Raw genomic sequence first — 13,853 nt, forward strand, 5'->3', positions numbered from 1 at the left:
CCAGTTCTTGCAAAGTGCCCACGTTGTAATAGAGTTAAAGAAGGAGATAGTCAGACCTCACAAGAGCATTCCAAGGCCAGATCTACACTAAACTTACATCAGTAGAGCTACATCATTCAGGGATATGAAAAATCTACATCCTTCAGCAACGCAGTTACATTGACCCTAACAGCAATGTAAATAGCACTATGTTGGTGGGGAGGGCTTCAACATAGCTACAACTGCTCATGGAGGTAGATTAACTATGCCAAGGGGACAAGATCTCCTGTCGACCTAGTAGTGTCTTCACTAAAGTGCTACAGTGGTGCCTCTGCAGTGTTTTAAGTGTAGACCTGCCCTAAAACTTCTATTTTTGCATACTTGCCACTGTGTAGTAATTCATCCTTCTTTTGATGCTGATAGTTGCTACTTGGTTAGAGAAGAGGCTGTTGGGGGAAAAAATCCTGTTCCTTCTGGCTGCATTTGCAGTCCTGCTTTTGCACTCTCAATACACATTTTATCTTTTTTAGTTGTTATTTTTTTCTCAGATAGTCTGGAAATATTTTAATGAGACATCTGAATAGGAATACCCATCATATCTATTGTATTTCTAAATATAGATTCAAACTGCCCTATTGCAATTACATTATATCCCTTCCCATAAGTCTCTATCTTTGCTCATCCCATAATTTGGATAGGAGCAGAGAATTGATCTGTTTAATGGACAATAGTCATTTTGGTGGTTGTATTTAGTACCCAGATATTACATTGATACTTTCCTTGCAAATGCTTGAGACACCCATTTTTTAGACACCTGTGTTTAAACCTGCTGTATTGACGCCTATCAGCTGACTGATCTCTTTCTGGCATAAAACAACTTGAAATCCTTGCTCAATGTGTGTCTCTCCCTCTCTTTGACACTGTTACTTATCTAACATTCTACATATGGGAGGGGAAATAAACCTAGTTCTACCATCTATTGTAAGTCTTTCTTTTGCAATATTATTGCTGATATGAGACTCTTGTACTGTAGCTTCCAATTTCATTGAATCCCAGTTGCTCATACACCATATTCTACAACATATTTGCAATAAGTAAGACAGCATCTATTCATTACTATTTATTGTGCTTCATATTGTTTAATAGACAGACTGCATTATGAATGCCACTAGCCACCTTCTCAGGATGTTCTGAATCTATTACATACAGAAAATATTTGACACAAGTTTTAATGTAAACAAGAATGAAGTGAAGAATATTGTGTCTAATCTTCTGCCTTATATACCAGTTTGAAAGCAGTGGTTTATTATAAGCAGGACTGGTAAACGGTGTGTGACACTTCCTTTTAGTTGCTCATAACTTTGACGAACTTTAATCATTTAGGCTGAAATTTTCCATGCTGAGTCTACCTAAGGCCGAAAGCTTTGGAAAATTTCAGCCAAAACAATTCAGAGAATGAGACTAGGGAAAAATTCCATGTTTTGTCCATGTTAAAAAAAAATACTGACAAACCTTTTCTTTGAAATGCTCTAGTGCCCCCTTTTGTTGGAGTGGGAACTTGAAATTTGGCAGGATGCCTGACTGTGTCAGGAATGTGCCTTTTGCCACCCCTCCAAAAAAAAGTTTGCCCAAATTTGGCCAAATTGTAAGGCTTGGAAATATTGCTGTTTGCACATGCCCCTTAAATTTTAGCAGCTAAATTTCCCAAAGATTCTGTCCACACTGAGCATACTCAAGCCTGGAGCTGAGCAGGACTTTCCTTGCAATTGTAGTTCTGAGCTACTTTCAGCTGTACCTAATCTGTGCAATTAAACTGAGAGCATATCTCAGTGACCACCTGATTGGCCTAAGCAGTGTGCTGTGAATGTGGAGGGGATGAGAGTCAGAACTTTGAGAGGGGAGGGGGAAATGGAAGCCGGGACTGGAAGCAGGCATAGAGGGGGAGAGGAAAAGTAGGTGTTGGGGTAAGGGGGAAACGGAGCTGGGGGGATGGGGACTGGCTGGGCAAGGGGAATGGAAGCTGGGGAGGGAAGTGTGTGGGGTGAGGGGACTGGGAGTCACTGAATGGAGGGAAGACTGTCAGATTAGGAGTCAAAGGGGAGACTGGGAAGGAGAACCAGTGGTGGAGAGGACACAGGGCTGGAATGCATGGGGAGAACTTTAACAAAAAACTAGGGCTGGGACACTGAGATTGGACAAGGAGCCTGGGGAGGGAGATTGGGACTCAGTCAGTGGGGACAGGAAATGTGAGAAAGGGGCACTGGAGGCTGAAGTGGCAGGTGAGAGAGATTGGCCAACGAGCCGAGGCAACTGGGACTAGCTGGGCAAAGAGCAGGGCTGCCCAGAGGATTCAGGGGGCCTGGGGCAAACCAGGGGAGCTGCGGCACTTGTATTCACCCAGCGGCGGCCCGGGTCTTTGGCGGCATTTCAGCGGCGGGGGACCCTTCAGTCACTCTGTGTCTTCGGCAGCACCGAAGGGCCCCCCACCGCTGAAATGCTGCAGAAAACCCAGACTGCTGCTGGGCCAGGGTTCGCGGAGCTCCTGTGGGCCCAGGGCAAATTGCTCCACTTGTGCCCCCCGCCCTAGCAAAGAGACTAGGTATGGATACTAGGGCTGGGGGAAGACTGGGACGGGGAGTCCAGAACGATGTGTGGAAAGGCACCTCCTCAGCTTTGGTTCAGAGCTTCCCCCTCTGGCCTGGGTAAGTCAGCCCCCCACTCTGGATGGTGTTTGTTCTCCCTGCTCATGCCATACCTAGCCCTGAGGGGGATGCGCCAGAGGGGAGTCTGATTTTCCACACTTGTGCTATTAAATAAAGAGCAATGGTGTTTTAAAATCCTCTGCAAAGGCTATTGGCCCACACGTATCCCTAAAAATGTCAACATTTTAGGTGGAATTCTGGGGAACGTGCAAGAGCTGCGGGGAAGTGTGGGAAAGACAGCACTAGTTTCAGGGCCTAGGCAATTGTACTGCAGGGTCCTCACTGCAAAGAGGGGCACCAGCCATGTCATCTGCTTGTGGAGTGAAAGCCTAGAAGCCAGGAACAGAGCCTAAACTCTGCCTGGTATCAGCTCTGGGCATATGGGACTCAGCATTTGGATCCCCTCACAGCAGTGAGGCAAGTGTCCAGCAGGAGGAGCTAGTCCACCTCTGTGAAATACTCTTCTCACAGGGATGTTGTGAAAATCAATTCATGAATGTTTGTGAAGTACTCAGGAACAATAGAGTGCCACAGAAAACCCTGTGAGGAAACTACCAATTCTGCCTGCAGAACAATGTTTGAATAGTGTATAGTAACTAAGGCTTGTGGCCACACTGAATCATGGTGAAGAAAACAAAACACTGAATAGCCGCTTGTTATGTGATCACTGTCCATCCTGTGCATTGAGTGAGGCAAGGGTCCTGTGGGGGGAAAAAACAGTGTATGATCATGTAATTAGAGTTATTCTAATTCATATGCACAATGGGGCCAAATTAAGGTGCAGACAGCCTTAATTCTGGCATTTCCTCACTTTTGACTTTGGAACCCTACTAATGTTCTTTTAATGTAGTTTTTGAATATGTTTTATATTGGTATATACTGTGTGCTGAAATTCCTATGCATGGTGGTATTGGTTGCACTTGCATAGACACTTAAAGCTGATAGAATATAGGGTTGAAAGGGACCTCAAGAGGTCATCTAGTCCAGCCCCTTGCTCAAAGTAGGATGAATCCCCATGTCCCTAAATGGCCCCCTCAAGGATTGAGCTCACAACCCTGCATTTAGCAGGCCAATTCTCAAACCACTGAGCTATCCATCCCCCCCTGCATGATTTAATAATCATTGTTTGATCTAAAGAAACAACTGATACTAAAAGTTCTGAATTCGCCTATGAACTTTGTTTGATAATTATACAGTCGATGGGCTTGTTCACACCACACTTGCCCTGAAAGGGTTAATGCAGACTGAGAAGGAGGCTAATGAACCTGACTGACCACAGCTGAGTGGAATCAGGTGGCCAAGTAATCCCCTGACTGAGGGAGCCCAGCTGCGGAGGAAGGAGCTGGGCTGGGTTTGTAAGGACAGGAAATTGGAAGTAGAGGGAAAATCTGTGGTGATGCCCTGGGAGAAGGTAGGAGTGTTTGGAAGCTGCAGAGGCAGGTAGCTCACACTTACTTCCATAGGTAGGGGAAGTAGGGGTGCTAGTTGCTGCCCCTGCACACCTGGGGTCCTGGCCTCAGCTCAGGGGGTAAGGGGACTGGTTTTCAGCACGCCCACTATTAAAAATGTTCCAGAACCACTGGTTATTTCCTGGATGGGAGGAAGAGGTTGACAAACCCTGAGAGTGGGGACTGCCGGAAGGAAGGAAAGGGCTCAGGGAAAGGCAGGAAAGTTCAGGAGGGAACAGATCTTGGCTGTTGACTAGAAGTTCCCTGAGCTAGAATCTGGAGTAGAGGGTAGGCCTCAGTTCCCCTGCCAGTCACTGTGGGAGTGGCACCAGGGGGAGAGAATGGGAAGGCTGCCTGAGACTGCTAGTGTGGAGAGAGACTTTGATACCCCAAAAGGAAAAATGTATGTAATGACCTGGCCAAGGCCCGAGTCACACAGAGGCAGCTCCTGGACTGAGAGAGGGATTATGGACCGAGAGAGAAGGATGGAGAGATGCCATGCCACTGCGGGAAGGAGCATTGATCCTGCAAAGCTAATTCCCAGAATGGTCAGGAGACACCATCCTAGTGGTGAGTAGAGCAACCCATCACAAGGAGCAAAATGAAAACTGAAAGGAAACCAAAAATACAGTAATCACAAATCATTTAATCCATAAATATTATGATAATACATCATATACTTGATGGGTGACTTAAACATATTATTACATACCAAGCCACCAGTATAAAAGTAAACAATGAATATACAGGGTATACAAGTATCAAATACTTGAAAACATTTTTCCTCCACTTTAAGGCTACTAAAATTAATAAATAAAATGATATACATTTGGCTGTTTTCTAAAATACCAGAGTCTGAATACTGATATGTGCAACACACAAAAAGAAACCACATACAGAGTATCATTTTTCTTTCAACTGTCCTCCTTTTCGAATGGTGGCTTTATTCTGGCTTTGTTTGTTTGTTTTAAATGCACTTAGCTTGCTCCAAAACAAAATAAAAACTCTTTTCCCCCCTGCCCCCTGAAATTTGATATGTGAGTTGGATGTATTATATACTCAAACACACCCACAGCCCATCAGTTTCATAAGCAGTGCTCTGGGATAGATTTTGGCCAATACTGCATGTAAGTGTAGATTATTAAATATGGTTCTGGTGAATGCCTACATTTTTTACCATACAAGGCAAATCTTGCAAGTCCTTCTGCCCAGATTTTGTCTCTGTGTTATGCCACAGAAGGGCAGTCCACGTTAGTTGTTACTGAACAGAAGTTTCATGGATTCAAGGGAAATGGGTAGAAAATCGCCCCAATACAAGCAGCCTATGGTGCTGCCATTTTAGATGGCTTGTTTTCCTGTGCATTTGAAATACACTCTTCAAAGATGAGAAATAAGAACATTTCTGATTGCTCATGTGAAACTGTACCCCGATAGTATACGAATAGGGTAGCTGGGCATCCAGCTACCTAAGGATAGTTGCACTATAAAGGAAACATGGGATTGTTATTGCACTGGATATGACACAATTGTTTTCTAGGGAGGAAAAAAGACAGAAGTATAAGAAAATGTTCTGAAGTCTGTTACACTATAGTGTTTTGAATGTTTACATGTGAAAACAACTCTCTAATACTGATGAGATCAGTGATCTGCTCTGTAAGCATTGCTTAGGTAAAGAAATAGCTTTCAAATACATAATTTTTCATGAGTTTTAAAAATATGCATTTAATTATTGTAATACACCCTTTGGTACAGTATTTGACATCTGTGTTGTCTGCAAGGCTATCTGTGATTCGCATATCATCTAAAAGGCGGTACAGTCTCAAACCAAAGTATCTTCAGAGCTGTGGGAGTGGATGAACCCAATGGTGGGAGGAGAGTTTTAAATGTATTCTAAATCTGCTGTGTCTGCAAGCCAAGGGTGAGTCACTATAAAATTAACAGAATTTCAAAACAGGGAAAGGTTAGTGCATCAAGACACAATAACATTTGATACCGTTGTAGATTTTCTTTCTAGTGGATTCCCTCCCAAGTACCATGTTCTAAGGGCCAAATCTTGACCTGCAGCATACACTTGTCCAGGGAAATACAGGAACATAAGATGCCCTCTTACTCTGCACAAATTATTCTTTTCCTAAGGCCATAGCATGGGTCACAGAGCAGCCTCTGTGGCTCCACCCGGACCTCAGCATACTAGGCCATGCAATCAAGGCAGCACAGATGGGGAAATGAACTCTGCCAGTTTTAGCTGGTAAGACTTGATGACTCCATGATCTAGCCCTGTATAACTTAATGGATATTTTGGCTAACTATATCCCTGCTGTTGGAGGATATGTGATTGCACACTTAGTGATAGATGTCTACGTCCACTAGTTATAAGGAGCTAAAATGCTTGAACTATAGAAAATGCTGATTTGCCAAAACAAAGTTTCACAAAACAGGGTCAAATTCAATGCATTTCCCACCTTGAAAAAATGTTGAGAAAAATATTTGAAGTGAAAAATTCTGATTTAGCTGGTTCAAAACTACTTTTTGTTTTGGAAAATTTAAGTTAATGAGCCTCAAAAAGGCTTTTTCTTTTAAGTGTCAAAATTATTGAAATGAAACATTTGGATTGACTCAAAACAAAAATTTGTGCTCCTCCCCCCTCCCCACAGTTCCTAGATGTTTTTGAAATTCCACTTTTTGCCCTGGCATATTTCAGTGAATGTCTTGCTTCTATGAGGCCTTGAGGTATGAAAATGTTCTACCATAGAGCCTTACGCTTTCTGCAGTGCCCTGTTCTACACACACAGTGCACAAAGATTAATGAGTGCAATGTAAAGGTTGAAATTAATTTGACTTTTGGAGGATTTTTCCACAATGAAGTTGGCTTTCAAATGAACTGGTAATGCATTTCCCCTCTGCCTCTAAAAGAGAAGTCACCTCAGTTCAATAATGAGCAATATAATTCTCTGCCAGCATTTCGTTTGGTATCAGGATTTCCTCAGTCTTAGTTTCCTAATAGCAATGCTAAACTCTTACCTAGTGTTTTTTTTAAATCCAATAATTTCAGAGCAATTTACATAGGGAAATTTTGCAGATTGGGACACAGAGAAGCTAAGTGACTTGTCAAAGATTACAAAAGTCAGTGGCAGAGCTTGAATTGGTTGTTTTAAGCACTATATCATGCTGCTTTCTTTTGTGATGCTCTGGACTGGGGATCATAAAATCCGGACTTTTGCCAGGACAGTTGGCCTGTTGCAACCACCGTAACTTTTCTGCAAGTTCTTTAGTTGATCCTTGTTCTGTAATAGGTGTTGGAGTGTGTTCCTTTTTTTTTTTTTAAATGTGTATAGAATAAGATGCAATAGGTCCTTGATGTTGCTCCTAAGTTTCCCATGTTAACAAGCCCTAGTTACAGAGGTGTGGATATTCTACACATAGATGGCACTGTGAAAAAGCAGCTTGGCCCCTGTTCCCCACATTTCACTATTTGACTGTAAACACAACTAATTACAATGGACGTACGCTAAGCCATGGCTGAAAAGTTGTTCCATACATTGAATATTGTCTTTTGAGAGCTTTTGCTATTTGCAAGTGGAAAGGGTGTTTCAGTGGAGAAGGAAGGGACAGATGATGGCTTCATTGATCCGTATCACTATTCCTCTCAGGTGTTCAGCATCTGTATCATGGTGTTCTTCAGCAGGAAACTTATGCTCTGGCACTGAAAACAGTAATTGCAGAGAAAGTAGCATGGCCCTCTAATCTAAGCCTATTTGATGTCACGGTGTGCTTGAGCCTGTGGGAACCAGGTTATTATTGAAGCCAATGTTGTACTTCATGATTTAGTTTCTTCATTATGTTTGACTTTAAAGTCTCTGAGCTGTTTTTCCAGAATCACAATCACAAGTTTCTCACTTCTATTCTTAGATGCAAAGCAAAAATCTCTAGTGGGAACATGCTTCTTAAAGAAGCTTCTCTACTCCTCTCACTTCTCCCCCTTTTATTAAGTTCTGCTCTCCAGTATGGTCTTAATCACCTGCAAAATTGGAGATGTGCTCTCCTATTGGCTGCTGACACTAAAGGAGAGAACTTGTGCCCATCAGAACCCCACTTTCCATCTAAGCCTCTGAGATCTTTCTTAGGAATAAGAAAAAGATATACGAGTTTAGGTTCATTTTCACACAACAAGACCCCAACATATACTGAGGTAATGATGTGCTGTGATCTTGTTCTGAATAATAAACATCAGTACCCCCCTTGGCTCCCTCCTTTGAAAAGGCTGAAATCCCTGTGAACTGAGAATTACAATTTGTAGCTTTCTGGGGAAGTTTTCTTCATAATAAGCCAAGTGAGCACATGCTGGTTTCTGATGAAGTCCGTGTAGCAGGCGGATGGTAGGAAGGAAGCTCACAAGCTTTGCCACAACTCATCAAGTATGGCCAGTTTGCTGCAGCTCTAGGAATGAGGTTTTTTTGTTTTTTTGTTTTTTGTTTTTTTGTAAAAGGCAAAATTTCAAAGGACTTTCTCATCAAGTAGTTTGTTGATTCCATCACAGATCTTTTTGAGGTGTGGTCGGCAATCCCCATCAAGGCTATACAGGGCAGTGAGGAATTCCACATCTGCAAAGTGATTGAAGACATGGTTGATACGCGCATGGGACCTGGGCGTCAGGTGTCGCTCTACCAGTTCGTGCACCAGGTCTTTACATTCGTTCAGAAGTTCTGCGAGAACATTTCTATCAAAGGTGTATTCTACCTCGTAAAAACTGACAATTGTCATGGCTGTCTGATTCAGCTTCTTTCTGAATTTGTCTACGATTTCCAGCTCTTCTTGGTTGAACTGATTGTTTCGGTAGAGGATCCCAATTTTTATTGCCACTTTAATCAAGTCCTTCATAATTTTGTGAGCTTCCTTCTTGTTCCTTGTATGTTCTCTAGTTACTTTATATAACTCATCAAATATTTCGCTGCTTGTGTCGTCGATGAGCATGTTAGCCATAGTTTTGGTAGCCATTTTACTCAGGAGCTTTTTCTGTGCTTGCAGCGCAAGGTTCTTTGAACTGAAACAATCAGGACCTATTGCAGAGGAGGGGAAAAAAAGGAAGTTAATTGGACTTTGGAAATAATTTGCATATATTGGCAAATTAGCAACATGTAATACAGGCTGTTAGTTGTTAGCCACACTTAAGGTGCCTATGGTTGACACGTTCAGTGGCTACTCCAGAGATAGGTCATGTCTTCAGTATTGTTTTTCCATCAGTCCTCATAGCCTCAGAAGCTCAAGTGTCAATATCCCAGTTTTTGATTCCTAAAATCTGGGGGTGGTTGTAGATGGTAGAATTGAATATTCAAGACATACATTTATTTTATTACTTTGTCCTTTGCAAACACTAAAATGCCATGCATATTCTTGGTTTTAAAATAGACACAGGTTTAAAATGAAAGCTTCCTCAGCTGAAAGCTTTTGTTGAGTCAACATGCACAGAAATGTAAATTACTTGTCAAAGACTCTGTAAGATTTAATGTGGTTGAGAAATACAAGGTCCATGAAGAATTACAGGTCTGGTCACTGGGTGTCACTATTACTCCATGCTTGAAATGATTAGGCAGCATGTTCAGAAGAGCTGACTGCACAGATCCATTAACATAAATGTATGTGTCTTTAATCTATAATAATGGTGCCTTTTTGGCTTTTGTTGCCAATGTGCCTAATTTGAGAAACTGACTTCTACAGAGCAATTTGAATTTGAGCTTTTGTAGGAATTTCGCCTGCAGAACAAAAATATCTGAGCAGTTTTTTACATAATCATCATAAACCTGGGCATCTTGGATTTTACATCCACATGGGTGTATTAATTTACACAAGCTAGGACTGTCACTCAGCAAGGTACTAAAGCATGTGCTTAACTTGAAGCATGTATAGTCCCAGTGAAATACCTTGTTGAACGAGAGCTAATGGTTGCAATATTTGACATACTCCTGTTTTGGCATAAATGGTGGTTGTCATTTGGTTTTTTGGGGGAGGGGGCAGGGAGGTAGGGGCGGCAGGAAGTTTACAGGGAAAACATAAAAGGCAATTAAGTAACTGTATGAAATAACCAACTAGCTGAATGCTGCTTCTATAATACTACGCTTGGAGTGTTTGTACGTGGAATGTAAGAAATTTGGTCTGTGTAGTAAAGGAATGATAAATGGGTGCAAGTCAGGGAGCAGAGAACCTAGAGGTAGCCAGCAAAATGGTCACTTTTAGTAAGAGAATCCCACCTCCACACCCTGCCCCCAACCCACTCGCTCTCTCTTTACCTAGCTGTTTGTTTGAATGACAGTAGCGTGGAGAGGCCTCAATGGAGGCTCTGCACCAACACACAGAAATTGTCCCCATCCCCAAGAGTGTAAAATATAAATAAGATAGAGCAAAAGTGAGGGGAGTGAAGACACAGTGAAGTGTTAGCCTGAAGCAGAATAGGGGAGATAGCACAAAGAATTGGACAGCTAGTGCTTCGCTCTGCTGCAGCACCCATGGAGTCCATGAGATCCTGAGACGCCAGTAGAACAGTACCTGTGGAACAGCTCCATAGCCAAGGAAGAGGGATTCCTTCCACACCAGCTGGACCCTCACTTATCTGAATGTTGGATGTGCCCAAGGACAGGATTTGGCTCTAAATTAACAGGCAAACTTTTCATACGTGAGGTGCTACTGTCACTGATGCACAAACAAAGCTCTACTGTGACTCCTGGTCATTTTGTGGAGTTGGAAAGGATAAAATAGCAACCCCTAACGAAGATATCAAGCAAACACCGTGATTTTTTTTTTTTAAAAAAAAAGAATTAAAAGGGAAACAATGCTGAAATGAGGCTTCTTTTTCATCTCTCTCACAAGTCGGTAGCTCAGCAGTCAAGGTATTATTGCAACATTCACCATGGTGTGCGGTACACTGGAAAGTGCTGCTTTGAGAGGTTGGGACTAAGTACTAAATTTCTGGTAGGACCTCCCATGTGCTAAAGGCTGAACAAACTCAAGAGAAGGCCTAGTCCTCGCCCTGTAGAATCTACAGAGAAACAGCTCTCATTTACTGAGACTAGTCTTGAATCTATGTAAACTTGCAGCAATTCCTATAAACTGAATACCCACACCTCTTCCCCTTCTGCCCTATCTTGGGGCCATTTGCTTTCCTGCTCCAGAAAATGTAAGGGCAGGTAGTGCCCTATAAACTCCAATGCACGAGCTGTGGTGTTGCCAACATATGGTTGGTAGGGAACTTTATTGCCGTGAGTCAATAATGGTATCTAGCAGATGTACCTGATAGATTCTCAGAGGCTGCTGCCCTCTAGGAGACCAGGCTGGTCCTTGAAGACCTATTCCAATACTGGAGAAAGGCCTAAAGGAGAGGAATAACCATAGAGTTTCTGCAATAATGGGGCTGACGGCAGCTCTAAACGACATTATCTGTCAATAGTTCCCAGGGTAACCCCAGCCACAGAAGCTGGTAAAGGAGCTGCTAGGAGTGCTGCCAGTAAAGAAGGGCTGGCTGGCGGGGGTTGCACTTACTCAAAGTCCCATCATTCTGTGGAGCTGGGGGACAACAGCCTGACTGCTTTTGAGCAGCTGCCCCAGACTAAATCAGTCTGATGGCTGCTGCTGGAGTGGTCTGGAGCATTACTCTGGCTGTCTGGTCACAACATGACTGACATGTGACCTGGCCATCATCTCAGATATTTTGGATTCTTACTAAAATAGAGTGAGAACATGCTTCTGAGATGACAGTGAATTAGAACGAGTTGTTTTCCAGAAGAACTGTTTCACTACCTCTCATCTGATACCAAAACATATGAAATATTTTTCTGACTATTCCAAAACTGACTGTTCAGTGACTTTTGCTCTCTTTTGCTAGTTTAAAAAATAGATGATGTTGAAGCTTTGAATGTTCAAGCATTGTATTTCTTTGCTGGCTGCCTAATACAGCGGTGTAATTAACCAGGGCTTGTTGTGTGTGTGCACGGTAGGGGTATATGTGTGTGTTTCAAAATGCAAATTGAGTAATTCTGAATCAAATATGACATGAATTAGTGCGAACAGCTCTTAATCTGATAACTACTGAATTAAGGGTGGTATTTTAAAAAGGATTATTCCACGCAGCTATTGCTAAAATTCCTAGTTTTAAACAGCCTCTTTTTACCAATCTAAAACAATCGGGGAAACATTTTAGAAAGGAACAATAGGAAACAATGGTTAGCACTGGTAAAATGTACATTTCAGTTATTCAGATTACTTCACCATGGGTACCTTCTGATACCCTTTCTCCACAGAATCTGAACCCACAAGCCCATCATCTTAGATCTGGCCTTCATTGGGATTCAATCCAGCTCCTCTTAAAAGTAATGAAAGTTGGATTGGGTTGGCCCTTGTTTGCAAAGAATCAGTTTTGTGATGTGGGTGCAACCTGTTTTGTGTGCACAAGCCTGTGTGTAAGTGTAAATTAGGGTTTTAGGGAGCAAGCTTCATGATGGGTCCGTATATACATAAGCTGCACATTACCTCTGTAGCTGCAGTCAATTGCACACATTAAAACAAGCATGCAATATTAGAGGCTAAATGAAGGCTAGCTGAAAAATTTAGTTGATGATGTATATTAATGACACAACTGAAGTAATAAAATTCAGATTTTTATTATATTTCAGTGTAATTATTTGTATTCTAATTCAACATTTTTCTTAAAAGTAAATATTTTTCTTTGAAGTCTCTCTCTTACCAGGGCAGTTTTTTCTTATGCTGGTGTGAAAACTTCAGGAGTTTATAAAATAAGAAACAAGCCAGTAGGCTTTAAACATAACATTTTATGTCACCACTATGGCAATTTGATATGATTTACATCTTGGAGTACAGTATTGGGTCATGAAAGTACAGTACCAGCTTGCGATTCCAGGGAGATTCTGTTTTGTCGGAACAATGTACATTTTATTGAATGTGAGCTCTTTTCACAGGGGATCAGTTTCCTCTCAGATGGGCCTCTGCTACTTTGATCCTTGCTTTTGTCTTTTGGGCAAGAGCCAATTGTAACGCATTCTCTTTAGAGCTATCCACGGCTATCACAGGCTGTGATGTTTTCTGCAGACTTGACAATGCTGGCTAAGAAAGACACAGCACCTCTCTGCTCTGTGAACTCCATTGGCTCCGTGTTTACCTCCCAACAACTTTCAAAGCCCTGCTCCTAGTCTATGAAGCTGTGAACAGAATGAGACTTGGTTACTTCAGAAATGGCCTTGTCCTCCATGACATTCCAAAGCCATGTGCCTAGATGCTAGGGGCCACAGTTGCTATATAAAAATTAGGGCTATGAAGCGATAAAAAAAATTAATCATACTGTTTTAAACAATAATAGAATACAATTTATTTAAATATTTGTGGATGTTTTCTACATCTTCAGATATATTGATTTCAATTACAACACAAAGTGTACAGTGCTCACTTTACATTTATTGATTACAAGTATTTGCACTTTTTTAAAGTGTTTTTCAGTTCACCCAATACAAGTACTGTAGTGCAATCTCTTATCATTAAAGTTGAACTTACAAATATAGAATTAAACACAAAAAAAACTGCATGAAAAATAAATGTAAAATTTAGAGCCTGCAAGTCCACTCAGTCCTACTTCTTATTCAGCCAATTGCTAAGAGAAACAAGTTTGTTTACATTAGCAGGAGATAATGCTGCCTGCTTCTTGTTTACAATGTCACCTGAAAGT

The 13,853-nt window shown here is 41.8% G+C and overlaps 1 protein-coding gene across 2 annotated transcripts in view; it reads right to left on the bottom strand.

The window, feature by feature from the left end:
* Positions 1–8,604: 8,604 nt before the first annotated feature.
* Positions 8,605–13,853, bottom strand: part of TNFAIP8L3 (TNF alpha induced protein 8 like 3) — a 61,049-nt gene continuing 55,800 nt past the window's right edge. The window contains exons 1-2 of one of the 2 annotated variants that reach the window (XM_032778641.2): positions 10,670–10,765; positions 8,605–9,186 (exon numbers count right to left, since the gene is read on the bottom strand). In XM_032778641.2, coding sequence (XP_032634532.1) covers positions 8,624–9,124 — 501 coding nt within the window. In that variant the 5' untranslated portion in view covers positions 9,125–9,186; positions 10,670–10,765 and the 3' untranslated portion in view covers positions 8,605–8,623. Of the gene's footprint in view, positions 9,187–10,669; positions 10,766–13,853 lie in introns of those variants that run through there. The other variant, XM_032778639.2, reaches the window with a different exon arrangement.

The sequence above is a fragment of the Chelonoidis abingdonii genome, chromosome 9, assembly GCF_003597395.2.
Source record: "Chelonoidis abingdonii isolate Lonesome George chromosome 9, CheloAbing_2.0, whole genome shotgun sequence".
Lineage (NCBI taxonomy): Eukaryota > Metazoa > Chordata > Testudines > Testudinidae > Chelonoidis > Chelonoidis abingdonii.